Source organism: Numenius arquata, chromosome Z (assembly GCF_964106895.1).
Source record: "Numenius arquata chromosome Z, bNumArq3.hap1.1, whole genome shotgun sequence".
Lineage (NCBI taxonomy): Eukaryota > Metazoa > Chordata > Aves > Charadriiformes > Scolopacidae > Numenius > Numenius arquata.
The window spans coordinates 24,160,439-24,177,530 of record NC_133616.1 but is presented as its reverse complement, the minus strand read 5'-3'; the positions used below and the strand labels follow the sequence as shown (position 1 = coordinate 24,177,530).

General features: G+C 43.4%; 1 protein-coding gene across 1 annotated transcript in view; it reads right to left on the bottom strand.

Annotated features, from left to right (window-relative positions):
* MAST4 (microtubule associated serine/threonine kinase family member 4) overlaps positions 1-12,636 on the bottom strand; it is a 303,729-nt gene extending 291,093 nt beyond the window's left edge. The window contains exon 1 of the mRNA XM_074166090.1: positions 12,385-12,636. Within this exon, the coding sequence (XP_074022191.1) occupies positions 12,385-12,636 (252 nt within the window). The remainder of the gene's footprint in view (positions 1-12,384) is intronic.
* Positions 12,637-17,092: the final 4,456 nt, after the last annotated feature.

The following is a 17,092-nucleotide window of genomic DNA, read 5'->3' as shown; positions in this document are numbered from 1 at the left end:
ATTACTTTCTCACAGGTGTCCTCCAGGGGAATCTCTGCTCCAGCATCTGGGGCACCTTCTCTCCCTCCTCCTTGTCCCACCTTCCTGTTTGAAAGGTTGTTTCTCACACTTTTTTGTCCACTGGAGCCCCCTGTGTCTGGCACAGGGCTCCTTTGGCCCCTCCTCACAGAGGATACCCCTGCAGCCCTCCACTGCCAGCACCTGGCCACCTCCCTCCAGTATAACTGTACTTGCTGAAGGGACACAAGAACATCTCAGAAGGACTTCACTGAGAAAATTTGCACTTAATGAACTGCACCAAATACGATGGATTTACAGGGGTGTTCATGAGCCCCAAATCTGGATTCCAGCTTTAGAGAGCCAAGGAAGGCAAACAGCTCACTATATTGCAATGCGAGACAGATTTTTATTTTTATTTATAGACACTCTCAGTAAACTGGGTCTGCAGCCATCAAGACCGGACTCTGCAAAGCCACCCTTCAGCTGCTAACAGTGCAGGCCAGGGAAGCAGAGAGGAAAAACAGAACTTGATTTCTTTTGACAACTTCAGTCAGATTCTGTGAAGGCTCAAAAACACCAGTTACATGTATGTGTAACCAAGAGCCAAGTAATGAAGGCTTGACACAGTTGTGTTATCTATGTCCTACGCTGGTTTTGCCCCATGACATTTTACATGGGTTTACATGTCATGTCTGTACATCCACATACAAAACACTTAAAGGATAATCGCCCCTGGGTAAGAACACTCAAGCAATGCATGATGAGTACAATATAGTACAACAGACAGTAATATTTTTCATAAAGTCTGATTACAAAAGCTCTCCAAGTGCTTTAGTGGTTAGTTGTACAGTGCTGTGCTACAAGTCTAAACACCCAAAAGCTGCACTGAAGTGATTAGCAATATATTGGACACCTCTCAAGAGACTTCAGAAGGCCTTCCACCACATCACCTGCAAACACAGTCACCAGAATTATTAAGTGCTACGTCTGTACGAAAAAGTCTTCAAAGTTAATTCACCCACAGTTTACTTACATTATCTGTATCTTTTTTTTTGTGAGTTTTTTTTGTTTGTTTGTTTGTTTATGATTATAGCATCCACTAAAACTGAGTGGTTTCAGTGGAGTCCTTAATCCTTGGAATCTAGCTTTATATTCAAGTAAACAAATATCTATTGTTATGGGAATGTCTTTTGCCCACAGGTTTATTTAAGCAGCTTAACTGGCTTTATAGGCATGCTATCTGAACAAGTACAGACATTGCAGAGTCATCAATACCAAACTGCAGGAGGCATCTGTTAGCAGTACCATCAAAGACAAAAACAGGCCAAACCATTCTACTTGTCCACACCCTCTAAGGTATAGGTTAGATTATGTACTTTTTCCATGTTTATTTATGTACACATAACATCTTTAAGGATTAAAATCATGCGCAATGGTATTGCTTTGTCTCCTAGGAGACAGGCAAATCTGTTTAGAAGCAACTATACCTAAACATAGAGAAGAAGCTGCCAAGGAGTAACTGCATGTAGGAAGAAAGTTCCTAGTCAAAAAAATTAAGGCAGACATATCACAGCCTTAGACAGGCAAGACATCTAGGAGGTGGATTACCAAACTCAAATCTAAACAGAAAGGATTAACACACCAACCACCTGTTAATTCTCTCATGAAAGAGCACTACTTCAACAATAATCAATGAGGACAGAGGGATTAACAACTAATGAAAAACACCACACCCAGCCACAAATTTCAACTGCAATGATTTTATGTTTACAGTATAACGAATGCTGCAACTGCAGCTCTTGCAGACACGCTCAAGTTCATCCAGAAAAAACAGTTCATGAATCAACAGCTGCATGAAACTCAACATATACTAGAAAAACATGGCCAGGCACCAACCAGGAACTTCAGGTGGCTAAACTGGGCTGATCTGGAGACACCGCCACAAGTGCCCAAGCCAGCAAGGCTCCTACCACCCTTCTGAGAAGCCCTGAAGCACATCCAGCTCCTTTACAACTGGCAGTGTACCAGGCCATCGCCCCTCGGGGTCAGACTGGAGCTGGTCTGAAGTCAGTTCCCATGAAACACATACAACGTGAACGGTATCCTCAACACCAGCCATTTCACCCTGCAAATCCATTCCCCTTGCATTGTGCTACTTGCTTATGCAGGCAAGGCTCTTTCTGCTGCCTCGTTCATTTTGTAGGAACAAGATTTCTGTGAAAAGTCTTTCTTCATATCAGGCTTACCATCACACAACTGTAGGATCCTTTTTCCAGAAGCTGCACATAAGAAGTTTTAGTGTCAAAATAATTTCGCTTTCTATTAAAGCGCCCATAAAGGAAAGAAATTGATGTAATTACAGGTAGACCACTAGCATTGAAGTAATTTGTTTATAACAACAGCAGGGGTTTTGTTTGTTTTAAAGAAATTCAGAAAGCAGGCAAGATTTCAGTAACTGCAGCTAGCTATAGGCAAGACACTAGCACACACTTACTTTGAAAAATGTTCCAAACTTGTCCTGGATTAGAGCCCAGGTCCTCAGAGACGTTTAGCTTGCTAATTCCAGTTCTTTGTTTTCTAGTGACAGATCTATGACTTAATATATCTACATTTGTCATCTGCAGTTTCTGCAACTTACTTTTTTCTTAATTTAATTACCATGCCAAAAAACACTACTTATGAGCATCATGTTGGGAAAGCAGACCTGGAATGAAAGTGCTTTAACTCATACAGCTATAAAACCTGTTTCTACCTGCTTGTAAGTCACCTGGGTGCATATAGCTGTGAGGTGATTCCTCTGTTGTGCACAAAGTACAACACCACAGTTCCCGGAACAGCTGCTCTCTTAGGCCACATGCAGGTGAGGTAATGCAAGGCTGTAACAGCAGGGCTTGCACCTCCCAGCTGCTTGAGTGGTTATCCATATACTAAAGTTCAGATGTACCTCTTTTCCTCAGCCTCAAACAAGCTTACGCCTAAAGCGCCTGATGGTGTGGCTTTAAGTTTTTATGTATTTTTAACATACTTATTCCTTCATTTTGTGCCTAACACAATGCTAATAGTAACATTCTTAGACGCATAAAAGTTATTGAACACTCTGGAGAAGGTTTTTCCCTAGTGCGCATCATTATAGCTTAACTGAACCTCTCTCCTCCTCCTCTCACACCCCTTACCCTTTACCTTAGTAACTTAGGAGAGTTACCTTAGTAACTCTCCTACTTTAACTGTAGGACCACCACTGTCTGGATGTAGCACTTAAAGTTTCAGTTGCTTCAATTTTCAGCCACTAGTTATTACTTCTGATGAGAATTTAAAACTAAGCATGCTGAGTTTGGATGAAAGCAAACCAGGTGCCAGGAGGGAACATAATACTCAGCATAGAGTGATAGCATTGTAAACCACTATTGATATTCTTTCACTCATGTCTTCTTCCTGAGAAGATCAGATGCCATGAAACTAACTACCCTAATACATACTCAGTGTGGTATATACAGTCTCAGCAGAATTCAGTGCAACCTTGAGCCCACACTGTAATTCCAATACACGGTCCGTGGTTCAGCAAACTCAAGACCTCAATGAAACTCAAGAAAGTCAATGACTGTCACTGCTCTGCAATGACCAGTACGTGATATGCCCAAGTTTACTTCCTTGCTGTTTCAGCTAATCAGTTGTAATTTAGACCCACATTTTCTAAAAGTATGTACAGCCAATTCAATACGCAGTAGTATGCTTGCTGCACAGCTGATCCAAGGAAATCAATGGCATTTTTAACTTTGAAACATGTCCTCCAGTGGTGTAATATGTTAACAATACCACTATCTGAACAAACGGGAAGGCGAAGGACCACTGATAACAGGTTAAAACACATCCAGAAGGTTTACATTAGCCCATCTACTTATCAAAACTACCAAGACCCAATTAAGCTACAAGTTTTCCTTGTGACTTTTTGTAAACAATCAATTCTGTTAGCCAGACCAGAACAAAATACAACAGGCACAATTCGCACTGCCTTTCCCTGTCATGTACTACACACAAACCCTGAAACACATCATGAAAGACATCTGAGGCGTTTTTGTTATATGGCCTGAATAACATCTTTAAAATGAAAGCATCCACTGAGCCATAGCTACTGCATTATTACATTCTAGTAAAAGTTTCCTGAGGTAACAATGAAAATCAAATTAGCAGTTTAGCGCAGTAGTTCATCTGCTCTATTCACCCACAGCTCTCTTCCTCAGGATTGCAAGGCTATTAAAAACAATGGGATCATTAATAGGCCAGGTGCAATTAATTATACAGTCCCACTAGCATGGCAGCCTGGCCTCACAAAGGGAGTTTGTCACTCAGTATATAAGCACTCCCCTCTAGGAATTAAAAATAAATAAATTATTGTTACAATAAAACACTGCAAAATGCATCTAACGCACAAGCTTCTCTGCCAGGCAACTGGGAATTCATCTTTCGTGGCTACACAGGTTGCCATCCTATAATCAGTTATTTTCATCCACACTTCATTTTGGAAGAGGTTTTTGTAGCCTGCATATGGCTTCCTTCTTTTTTTTTTTTCTTCCTTCTCCTGAAAGTCACTTCCAGAGCTGTTTGATCAGAAAAGCAAAAAAATTTTCTTTTTTTCTAGTTCAAGACTGTAGGTGATATTGGTTAAGGAAGAAAAAAGTACTGCATTCATCCCTGGTTCCAACCCGAAATGTAGTTTCCAACTCAGTAAAGAAAGATGTGGCAAGAACTACCAGGCTATTTATACAGCAGAACATTTGAGCTTTAACCCTTGGCATATCTGTAATTCACCTCTGAATAGCGCAAATTCATCAGCTTAGTTACATTTGTACAGCAGGGCAAGGGATTTATCCCGCTGCTCCCTGGCTGGAGCAGGACAGTCTTTCAGCTGAGAAGTTTGATGAGAGCACCCCTTTCAGCTAGGAAAGGGTAAGTAAAACTTTATTTGGCTCAGTAAACCAAAAGCTAAGACAGGTTGCTGGCTTGATTTCAAAGCGAAGGTTGTTTGCCACCACTCCCCCATGTTTTTCACCTTTTCAGCTAGCTTGTCTTCAAGTACCCGCATCTTTTTTCCTCCCCCTCTATCATTGCATTAAGAGCTACCAGCATTTCATGATTTTAAGCACAAGTCTCTCACCAGTCATACATCATAAAACTCAATACCACTCAACTATTAAAACCTTGTTTCACAAATAATTTTAAACTCCACAGCTGCAAGAGAAGAGCTGAAAAAACACAAATGAGGCAACCAATGATAAAAATTCAGGGAGATTGCTACTTGGGGGTAGCACTACAGAATATTGAAGTTTGACTTCAGAGTATTTGAAGCCCGTATCACTGTTTTTAAAGAGGCTTAGCAATAGCACACACAGTACTTCTGACACCGTAACATTGAAAAGCTCTCCACACATGCTAGAAGGCCACTGCGCTTGCTACCATACAAAAACAGCCCTGGAACAAAACAAAACAACAACAAAAAAAAAAACAACCAAAAATATGTGTTCTTCATCCTTTCCCCTTTCATGTATCTAGCTATTAAAGACTGGTGTTTCTCTCAAGCCAGAGATCTGAACAGATCATTTCCTATCTCAGCAGCAGAACAGTCAGAGCCTGCACCATTCTTACATTCTTACTAACAGGCATCTGCTTGAGCATAAGAGAAGACCTTCAGCCTTGTGTCAGAGCAATTCTCCCTAAGGAAGGTTTTGTAGAAAACTTTAAGGATTTTGATCACGTCACTCATCTTCTCAGATTCATCACACCTCTTCCTAAGTCCCCAAATTCTACATTTCAGATTTTTACCTCTAAAATAAGGGTAAATGTCTTCTTCTCATGACTCGTACAGAAGAGCATTACTGGTTAATGTTTGCCAGCTCCAGGTAACCCAAACAGCAGGATCAGAAACCAAGTAATTCATAAGTATTAATGCTTCAGCATGGCAATCTTTGAGATCACAGCTGTGCTCTGGGATAGGGGGAGAGTGTGCATAACATGCAACAAAACCAAGAGAAAAGTTACCCCATTACATGGATTGCTGCAGTAAAAGGTAATCTAGCTGCTCAGCTTGCTAGCTCGAGGATCTTCTCAGTTGCATGGCACTTGACAGTGCTCATATTTTATGCCTCAAGACTTAGGACTCTTATCCCTTTGTGTAAACTCAACTTTACACAAGCTGTTACTGCTAACAGAGCAGCCCCATCATATGGAGCTTTCTTATAGTACAGGAGTAGCACCACATTGTTATGTTTACTGGCATTCAGTTCAAAGCAGCTTACATCTAGCCAAAACGCTGTCAAAGGCAGCAGACTATGCTGGACTCAGGCTGTCCTCCTTCTAGAGCTGCAGCTTTTCAGAAAAGATGTTTCCTCTGCATGTGATTTCACAAGTTGAACATACAGATAGTAAGGAATCCTGAAGATTAGCTTCAGGACTACGTCCTCCAGCCTGTAAAATTTAAAGGCTGCAAAAGGCCCACTCAGCCATTTTTGCAGCTGCATTCAAATTTTTGTTTGAAGACTGTAATTATCAGGTCCTCAGCCGCCTCCTTACAGGAGGATTTTAAGTATCTAAATAGTTCTGGCACACAATAACAGATATGCAACTCAATATATGAATCTCCTTCTTCATTTCTCACTTACTCCAAGTGAGAAGAAAGATGCTCTAGTTATAGGGTTATTTATACCCACCAAATGTCTTGAAGCTTCAGAGAGCTGCAAACATAACTATTGCACAGATAATCTAAAACCTCAGGCAACAGCACACAGCTGTATTAGATAAAGCCCTCAACCATGCACTTCTCCTCATCCCAGTGTATTTCTGAAATAATAAGGATGCATATCAGCATGCACCTTAAAGGCCTATCCTGAACACAGAAAGTTTAAAGTAAGAGACAAACATCGACTTTTTCATACTAAAAGCAAATCAAGAAAGTGTTTTACATCACTGTTGAGACAGTCTTACACACTTAAAGTGCAAAGTATTTAACTTTATAGGTGACTTACCACAAACGTAAAAGAAGAAAGCAATGCCGTTTCTCTGGCTCATGTGATGCAATATCAGTTTTGTGGCTGCTCTAGGCTAGATAAGTGTTTATTTAATCCCACTGCAACCATTTTAACCCTGAGAAGTATACATTTTATGACTGCATTACTATTCCTTAGTATGACCCAAGGATCACACTATTAATTACGCAATTCAGCTTTAGGTAGCTGTATCATTCACGGTGTGCTACATCAGAGAATGATCGATCACTGTCAGACACAAGAAAGTCTGAAACAATTAAAAGAAAAATCTATCATATCTCCCACACGGTCTAAGCATGTCCCGTGGTTAGTACTTCAGCAGGACAAGCAGGAAGGGAAAGAGAAGGTAAGAAAAATAGTACTACTAGTTAGGTCACAGAGACATTTTGACAGAACACACACCATCTCCATTTTATATGGATGCACATGTAAACATTGCCATCACTTCACACATTCTTTGCTTACTTTATCCCAAAGCATTTTGATTTCCACCCTTCCCCCAAATTATATTACAGTGTTGTTGGGGTGAAGATCTGGCAGACAATCTGTAATGCTGGAGGTACTGTATCTTTCTAGCGGACATATGCTTAAGGACAAATGTGTGAAAGAGCAGCTTTTAGAGCAATACTTTCTTTACTACCCTCTTCACCTTGCTATGAGTATTTTTGTAACAGAATCTTAGCTTCCCAGTAATTAATTCTCACCATACAGTCCTCCTGAAGCCACAACAGATTGCAGCATAAACAGCAAGGAGGCAGATTCAGGCGAAGAGTTAGCAGCAACAGAAAAAGCTTTTGTACTTCTTATTCTGTGCAGTGAAATATCTTTTTTAATACATGATACACATCAACTAGAGTAGGAGAAAAGGTAGAATAATCAACTTCAAAGGTCAGTGGACATTTTTCATGAGAAATCCTGTTTTTTCACGTTGCTTGTCTTCTCAACACAGGATCAACTCTGACAGCCACATCAGTGCCAGAAATTTAACTTACAGAGCAAGAACTGAAATTATTTGAGAACAAAATACCACATTTTTCCTTTTTTTTTTGTGGGTGGTTTTGTTTGCTTTTTTTTTTTAAGCATCTAAAATAATGAAGACGATGAGTCACTATGGTAATTCAGAAGACACTGGCAGGTTCAGAAGCTTTTGGATCCATTTCAGACCACAACAGCTGTGCTATATGACAAAGTATTATTCTCTGAAGGACTACTGATCCTCCCAGGCTCACTATTCAGCTCTGGTAAAGCAATGCGTATTCCCAGTTACTGTGACAAGGTTTGTAGAAAGATAAGCTCTTTCAGTAGGTCAGTTGACAGAGATGGAAAAGACAGGCAACCCAAGACACACCATTTAACCTTCAGATCCTTGAGATTACTGATGTATACAAGGACCTCGTAGCTTGCGTTCATTCTCTTTTTAATAAAGAAGATTAACCCAAGCGAGCTCTCACCTGCCCTATAAAATACTGACTAAGATTTGGAAACCACCATCAAAACGCATATCCCATGCTGGACTGAAAGACTGTAAAACATTTTGAATGAGAGAAACTAATGCAGCCAATGACACTTGGCACCATTTGCCTCAACTATCCTCATGAAACGTTTCCTGTTTTTGCCAAAAAGGAGACTAGTATAGAGAAGACAGAAATGCAACAGAAAGGAAAACGGGTACTGACTACCCCCAGACTGTAGAAGCAGCCAGATTACAACAGTAAACATGCTGTTGCCCAGCCTCAACTCCTCCCTTACCAATCTGGAAAACACTCTTTCCAACAAGAAGAGTTCTAAAAAGAATACAGAATAATCCTTGTCGTGGTTTGGGCCGGACTGGCCACTGAAATGAACGACAGATGCTCTCCCCCATGCCTCCCAGAAGGACCAGGACAATCCTTAAAAAACTAAACCACCATGCTGCGTTAGGAAGGCAGTGAGCCATCCCCTGTGTAGTGTTTGCCTTGAGTGCCCTTCACCAAGCAATCCCATTCTTCCTCCTCTGTCAGCAGTTAGCCACTCGCCTCACAAGAGCATAGGCAAATAATCGGCTTGAATTCATTTCAGTTTCAGGTGTTTGCTATCTACAGCACTTCAACGCACTGATGTTCCAGAAGCAAAGTACTTCCCACGTGAAGTTAAAGCCACAGTTAATTCTCATGTGTCTGAGAGTAAAATATCAGAAACACTTTAGTAACTGATGGCCATAACCTTATAAATTATCATTTGTTCTTGTTTATGTGAAGTGAGAGACTGTTTCTCTTTGGTTATTTTGTAATTTATTTTTTTTTTTAAGGTGAAGTTTATGGAACAGCAGGATGAAGTAGTAATAACTGAGTGGGGAGAGGGGGGAAGAGAGGAGAGGAATGATGTACAGTCATACCTTCTCACCTTGGCGCTCCCTTCCCCAGTCACCTCCAGGAATTAATTCTTCCAGATGTGATACTCAGAAGACAAGTTATCAAGTTCCACTATTTAGTTTCTGGACATAACAGAAGCAGCCCTACTCTTAAGTGACAGCATTAAGTTTCCTTCACTGAGCTGAGGAGATGACCCATTCTTTTTGGTAGAGTGGAAATGTTCACACCATTCTTCAGACAAAGAAATAAAACTCGTAACAGACCACAAAATGTAGAAGAGCAGCCTGGCCTATGTAAATACCACCACTGCTTGAGAGACCTCTGAAATAGTCTTTATGTTCTAGTCAGCTCCAGCAAGGCCTAAAACTGAGTATAGTATCGTGTTATTTGATGTCATACTTGAAGACAGATGTGACCAGCTGGAAAGAGTCCACAAGACAGCAATGAGAATGATCAGGTATCTTTAAACACATTCTATAAGGGAAGATTAAAGCCACTGGGGTTGTTTAGTCTAAAGAAGAGGTCTAAGAGGAGATCAGGATCAGAGTTGTCCAGTATGTCGTATATAATGTCACAGGAGAATAAACAGTTCTACTGGTATACCACATGAAGTAGTAATGTGTATGGGAAAACATGCATGTTTTCTAATTACCCATTTATAGAGTTGGTTTGAAAATATTTTTTTATGTCATGGCTTTGAAGAATTTACTGACAGCTAAAGTAGCAGCAAGAGACATATCAGGACAATCTGTTTCACTGCTGTCTAAAGGATACTGAACAGCCGTGACAACAAATTCAATTCTGCTACGTTGGCAACAAGAACAAGGACAGGGCAAGAGGAGAAAAGGAACCTGAAGAGCAGGATCAAGCGCTAGGGATCCATAAAACCAAAAGAACTCAGAAACAGAATGTTTCATTACTTGACAGTAATTAGATGGGATGTCAATGTGAAAATGGTATCTTCAAGCACTTCTCTCAATGTTACACTTTCGGCAGGTAGCACGTAAAGAAAGCCTGAAATCATTTGTACACTGATCTCAGTCTTGCCTTTTTCCACTACCCTTAAAGGTTTCAGTGTGCAAGTAACACAGATGCTCTCTCAATTTTAAATTAAGAAGCATTCAGTTATTTCTGCACTCTAATGCATTGTGGTGTCCTCGCACACACACACACACACAAAAAAAGATGATTACAAAGGTGGATTTGTCAGGTGGCTCTGCAGGTAGACAGGAATTCAGCTGCAAGCACTGACTACACCAAAAATGGAAGGACGGGCAAAACCAAAGAACAAAAAACACAGACAAAAAAGACTGGTTTCAGATAATGAAGGAATCTAACAGAGGGGAGTAAAGGGGAGGGAAGAAAGCTGCATACTTTAAGCAACCTTTCCCACTATATTAAAATGAGTTTATGCTGGCATCTTCTAGCATTACTAACTGCAGGTGAGGTATCAGATTGCCCATACAGAATTTCCAAATTCCATTGAATGCTATGTTGACTTCTTTTGGGGCTTACCTTCCCTATACTTCCAACTCCAAAGGTGCCTGTAATTCACCTCCAAAACACACACACAAACAACCAGCCTTAAACACAAGTTAACTGGTCTGCCAGTGCCTGTGAGTTCAGCTAGCTGAACAGACAGCCATTGTGTGTTTCTGCACAGTATTTTGCAGGCTTACCAACTAGACACCACATAGTTGTGGTAAGCACAGCCCCCAGCCCACACGTACGAGACCTGCCGAGAAGCAGGACATATTAATTACCTACCATTGAGCACCACACTAACAGCAGCTACAGAGCTCCTACTCAGTTCAGTGAATAAGGCAAGTTCACATCTCTATAAAAAAAAAAAAGATCATAATGTGGACATATCCACATTCATTCTACTACTATCATAAATGCACTTTGCTGTAAATACATTCCACCCTTTGTGTGTTCATGCATTTAAAATAGACCAGGAACCTAGTCCAAGTTGACTATTGAAAGAAAAAAAAACAAAAGGGACAGGGAAAAGTCATATTTAGATCCAATTCAACAGAGAAGGCATCAGGGAATGAAGGGGAAAACAGGAGCTACATAAACAGTCAGCACTGTGGAGGGAACCATTCCTGGCAACCACAGCTTAACTAGTTGCAAATAACTTCAGCCAGCACTTCACAAATATTCCTTTAAAAATGCCCGTGTTTCCCCCTCCCCCAAAAAAAAACCTCTGCACATCCAGCTGCGTAAAGGCACAGAATAAAGAAACGCCACCTAAGAGCAAATTAAAAAATTGACCACAACAAAAGGCAAGTCAGCCATTCAACTGGGGCATACAAAAGATTATCTACAGAGGCAAAGTAAAGCAACAGCCAGACAAACAAGGTACTTGGTTTGGGGGTCACAGCAAGACATACCTTTAAGAAGTGCAAACCATACAACAAGAAGAAAAAACGAAATCAGTCTCAGATACAAAAGGGTCACTTTACTGTAACATAGTGGGGGGGTTGTTTTAAGAGTGCCGTTAGAAGGTATTGCAGCTAGATCAGAAGGGGAGGGAAGGTAAGAACACGCGTATCCGCGTTTCACGCTACAGATCTATCACCTAGAGAGCTCCTCCATAATCCACAGCCTGTCATTAGCTCTCCCAAGAGGATTAGTGTAGTTTAGGGGCTTGCCCATCACTTCCGTCTGACATTGAAGAGTTTGCTTTAGAGCAACGCTATCCAAGGGTGACACGCTAGAAAAAACACGGCTTCTTGAAACAAAACAAATATCGCCCTTCATCCAGAAACCCCCCAACCCTCAATACCGGCAGCCAGAAGGGGCAAGAGCAGCAACAAGAACGCCCCGGTGTTAGTAGGGGAGATGACGGGAAGCGGATGCACCCAGGTGGGCACGAAGCCGCTCTCCGCCGCGGGGGGCTCCTCCGCCTCCCACTCCGGGCGGGGGCTCACGGAGCGCCCCCGGTGCCTGCGGGCGGGAGAAGCAAGCGCGGCCGCCCCGGCCCCCCGCACCTCCTCATCCCGCTCCTCCAGCGAGGCGTCGTCCTCCGCCCGCCCGCCGGGGCTCGCCCGCTCCTCGCCCGGCCGCCGCCGCCGCCCCGCCGCCGCCGCCCCGCCGGGGGCCGCCGCCGCCGCCACCCCGCCGCCGCCGGGCTCCCCCTCCTCGGAGAGAGTTTCCGAGCCGGAGGAGGAGCCGGAGCAAGAGGAGCCGACGTGGCCGTCGCCCCGCGGCCGTTCCGGAGCCGCCGAAACTTTCTCAGCCATGGCCGGGGGGGCTCAGAGCCGCGCCGGCCGCATGCCCCGCCGCCGGCAGCCGCGGTCCCCCCGCCCCGCCGAGCGCAGCGTCGCGGCAACAGCAGCAGCGGCGGCGGCGGCGGCGGCGGCGCTCCCCTGGCCGGGCCGGACACCGCGCTGCCGGGCGGCGGGTGGTGCCTGCGGGCGGGGCCGGGCCGGGCCAGGCCGGGCCGGGCGGAGCCAATGGCGCGGCGGAGGCGGACCCGGCGCGGCGGAACGGAGCGGGAGGGTGGCAGGTAACGGGGCGGGGAGGGGAGAAGAAGGGAAGGGGCATCCGCGGGGAGCCGGCGGCTCCGACGGCGGAGCGGCTGTAAGGCGGCACGGGCAGCAGCGGGCTGGGTCCGCCTGCGGGCGAGGGGAGGGTGCCAGGGACAGGGCATCCGTCACGCTGCCCCTCGCCGCGAACGGAGGCAGGAGGTAGGGGCGAAGACGCGACGCCCCGGGGCTGGCGGTCCCTGCCCCCGGCAGCCCGGTCCCGCCGCCTGCCCGTGTGGAGGGAGAGGGCAGCGGGGCCTGCCGGGGCGACCCCGCCGGGGGGTGCTCAAGGTGCGGGGCGGAGGGACCTGCCAACCGCGCTCCGCTCCTGGGCGATACCCCGGGGTTCAGTAGCGGCAGGTATTACACACGACAGTGGGGTTTTCTAGGCCCCTCTCTTCCTTTAGGAAGGAGCTATCGGCAGTTCATCGCAGCGGCTCGGGCAGCTTCGTATCGTTTGCCAAAGGCTACAGAAGCCCAGTTATGATCTTGCAGCAAAGTCCCTCTGGGTGTCTGACTTTGAAACGGGCACTGACATTGGGATTTGCGGCCAGGCTTTCAGAGGCGTTGAAACCAAAGGAGATCACAGGACTTAGGCACCTGAGAGCTTTAGCAAATCCTCCGAGACAACTCCTTCATCTTTAAGGACCTAAATGACTTTTAAACCAAGTTGCCCTGACTATTTTGAAAATATTCTTTCTTTTTTTCTCTTTTTTTTCTTTTTTTTTGTCCTGAGGTGCCTATAACGATAACACAGGTCCCATTCTAATGTACTAGTATTACATATAAATCTATACCTATATACACCAGAGCCTTATTTGCTTATGCCTGTACAGCCCAGGGTCCCCTGGGCTAATCCAATTGTGGAATCAAAACAGATTAAGTGCTTCGGTAATGAATAAAGTCCCACAGCATCACTATAGCATAGATATCATCTCCATTTCATAGAAAAAGAAATGTGAGCACAGACCAGTTATTGATGTGCTCTAATTAACACGGTCCATAGATAATGAAAGTAGGAATCAGAATGCAAGTCTCCCCTTTTTCAGATTTGTAATTTGACCAGTTTATCCAGTATTCCCAGATGGTAAGTGGAAAAAACTTTTTTTTTTAAAAATGTAATAATGACTATATGGATCATCAGATTAATAGTGGAAGGAAAAATAACTATATAACATTCTCCAAATCTCAGTCCTCCTCTGCTTGAACGAGCTGTTAAAGCTGGATATTAGGTTGTAACAGTGCTGATAGTTCTCTGTGGTTTCTTGTCAGTACTTTGATGAGGCCCTTAAAATGCCTAGAAGTTAATTTATTGGGGAAGATGACTATAATAGTCAGTAGGGACAGAATTTGACCCAGAAATTTGCCTATAACAACATTTAATGATAAGGAAACGAGATATATGCAGAAACACAAAAACTGATTTTGGCTAAATGAATCATACACCTATACTACCCCCAAATTAACTACAATAATTTTAACTAATCAGAGAAAAGAGTTCCTCCTCAGTACTCCGGGTTCTGTACACAAGCTTTTGTATCTCCAAAACCTGGACTTAATTCATAATTCCTGAGTCCCTGGATTTTAAACCCAAACCTCCTCCAGTCAGATTATGCCTCTGGTTTAGTATCATTCTCATAGCAGAAAAACTGGCTTAATTTCCTACCTGGGAACTCGCAAGGTGTAAGAAAATTGCCAGGTGGTGAAAAGCAACATTGCAGATCTTTGTCACTTGCTTTTCTTACTGGCTGAGATGAGACTGGAAAAAACAGAGCTTAGCCAAAGCACTTTTACACTTCAGTTATTATCAGCTGCCAGAACAGCCCCTGTAATCTGAGGGCAGCAAGGCATATATTAGAATAGTCACTGAACTGCTCTAATTTCTGCCATAAATTGAAATCTGAGGAGGCACTCAAGATTTATTGTATCACCTCAGAGTTACAGAAGACAAGTGACAGTATTGTTCTGCTCTGGCCTATAGAATATGCCAGATCATATGCTCTGTTAACATTATCTTATACAAACAGAAGAGGAGTGCTGTGCTGCCTATAGGTGCTAAAACAGAGCTAAAGCTAACAGCAGCAAAGATAGAAGTTTACATCATTTTCCATCCTGGGAAAAGCACTGTTGCTTGCAATTCGCCGGCACAAATTAGTGACATGCTTTGTGGCAAAGCACTGACTATCTGCCACAACTTGAGAAGCTCATTTTGAAAATACTTTTTAAGAAAATGTCCATATTTAATAAGCTTTGAGCACCTCTTGTCAGGCATTGGATTCATTTGGTGGCGAGCCAGTGAGAGAACTGTGTAGCTTAGCATGGTCCAACCTCAGCTACAGCAGAAGCCAGGCTCAGCTTTGGGAATGTTCACCCATTCACACGCTTTTTTCCCCCTGATCTGCTCAACTTCCCCTTTCTGTCCTCCCCCCAGTACACACGGCAGTCACCCACCCTGTGCTGCACAGCTGCAGCAGGCTACTCCTGCCCCACTGCTGCTCTTCCCCTTTCCTGCCTTCACACCTTTGGCAAAGAAACGTCCCTTTCCTCCCCTTCTTTCCAGCAGGACCATACCTCCTCTCCACAAGTTGTGGTCAGCACTGCACAAATTGAAAGTAAAACGCAATCTTCACATAATTTATAATTAAGGAAAATAGGCCTGTGGTTTGGTTTGGTGAACACAACTGTTCACCACTGAGTGCTCTCATGTCAGCTAATTGAAAACAAAATACAAGAAAAGAAATAAAATGCGCTTCAAAGTTCCCTGATTATGTACCTGGTGTTTAATGCCTGGGAAATACTTACGCTCTGTGTGTTCTTGAAGGATAGGAAGAATGACTTTATTGACAAGTTTGGCACGAGGTCACCAGGTATAAGGGAAACACGTGAAAAAAGCATGAAGAGGTGTAGAAAAATAGTCAGTAAATCATAGCTATACATGAGACAGCATAAAAAGACACATAAGAAGATAATGATTGGTTTTGTAATTGGGCCTTGAAGACAAGGATCGGGGTCTTTACCAAGAAATGCCAGTAAGGAATCAAAGAAGCGTCTATATGGTAAAAATAACCATAAAGAAAGTGAGCACTGCAGCAGTGAATTGCACCAGAGAGAAGGCAGACAGAAAGACTATGCAACTGAAGACAAAATTAAAAGAGGTAGAACAAGGGTTTAGCAGGGCAAAATCTGTCCCATGTTACAGCTTTAATGGGTCAAATGCAAAAAGTAGTGTTTGTGTAGTAGCTATTGCATCAGTTTTATGACTTAGTTGTCTTCAAATCGTTGCCTTTTAGAACCAGGCAGTGTTCCATCAAATTCTTTTTTATACTGCTTAGAATATTCTTCCCCTTTGATGGTGCATATTTAGGCAAAAGTCCATATCTTTGAGAAGTAGTTTTCAAAGCACACTGATAGACTGAGGTTAGCACCTGAGAGAATCACTAGACAAGACTGACAAACCCAGCAAATGCAAGGCATTCCAAATAATACAGTTACACTACCGGCAATGACAGCACTCTACTTCCCTTTCTGCATAGTAAATGTGCATTAAGCCTGACCTGGAAGAACCACTTCTTTGGATGAGTAAGTCTCCGTGCTTACTCAGTTCTTGCCCTCCCTGTTGAGACTGCCAACAGCATTGCCAATTAGTGCCAATCCTGAAAGCAAATTGTAATATGAATAGGCCTTTCAATTTTTAATTCCAGACTTTTGCACTAGTGGTGTATAAATGTTTCATTAGCGCACTCCATTCTGTAAGAGGTGGTTCATTCACTCATATTTCTGCCTTACCTCTGGGAAAAAAAGCTGTCTACCTGAAGTACTAGCAGAAAATGGGCAAACAGGAACTTGTACTTTTGAGTGCTCCCCCGAGCTCTAGCAGAGGAGGAGCTGAAATCAGAGTTCTTTTCTTGGGAATCTGGATTTATTGAGGATACATATTACAGTGCCATGAAAACCACCTTAAATTTTTACCTGATGTGCTTTATCTCTACATACTCACTCTCAAGCAATATCCAAGATCAGGACTTCAAAAGCTTTTATTTGATGGGGTACAACCCATTGGTGTTAGTGGCAGGACACCCATTAACACCAACTGCAGTCGTAGGTTGGAAGTGGGTAAAAAAATGCCAAGTGGCAACTCTCAGCTTGGGGCTGGGGCAGGCACCACTGAACA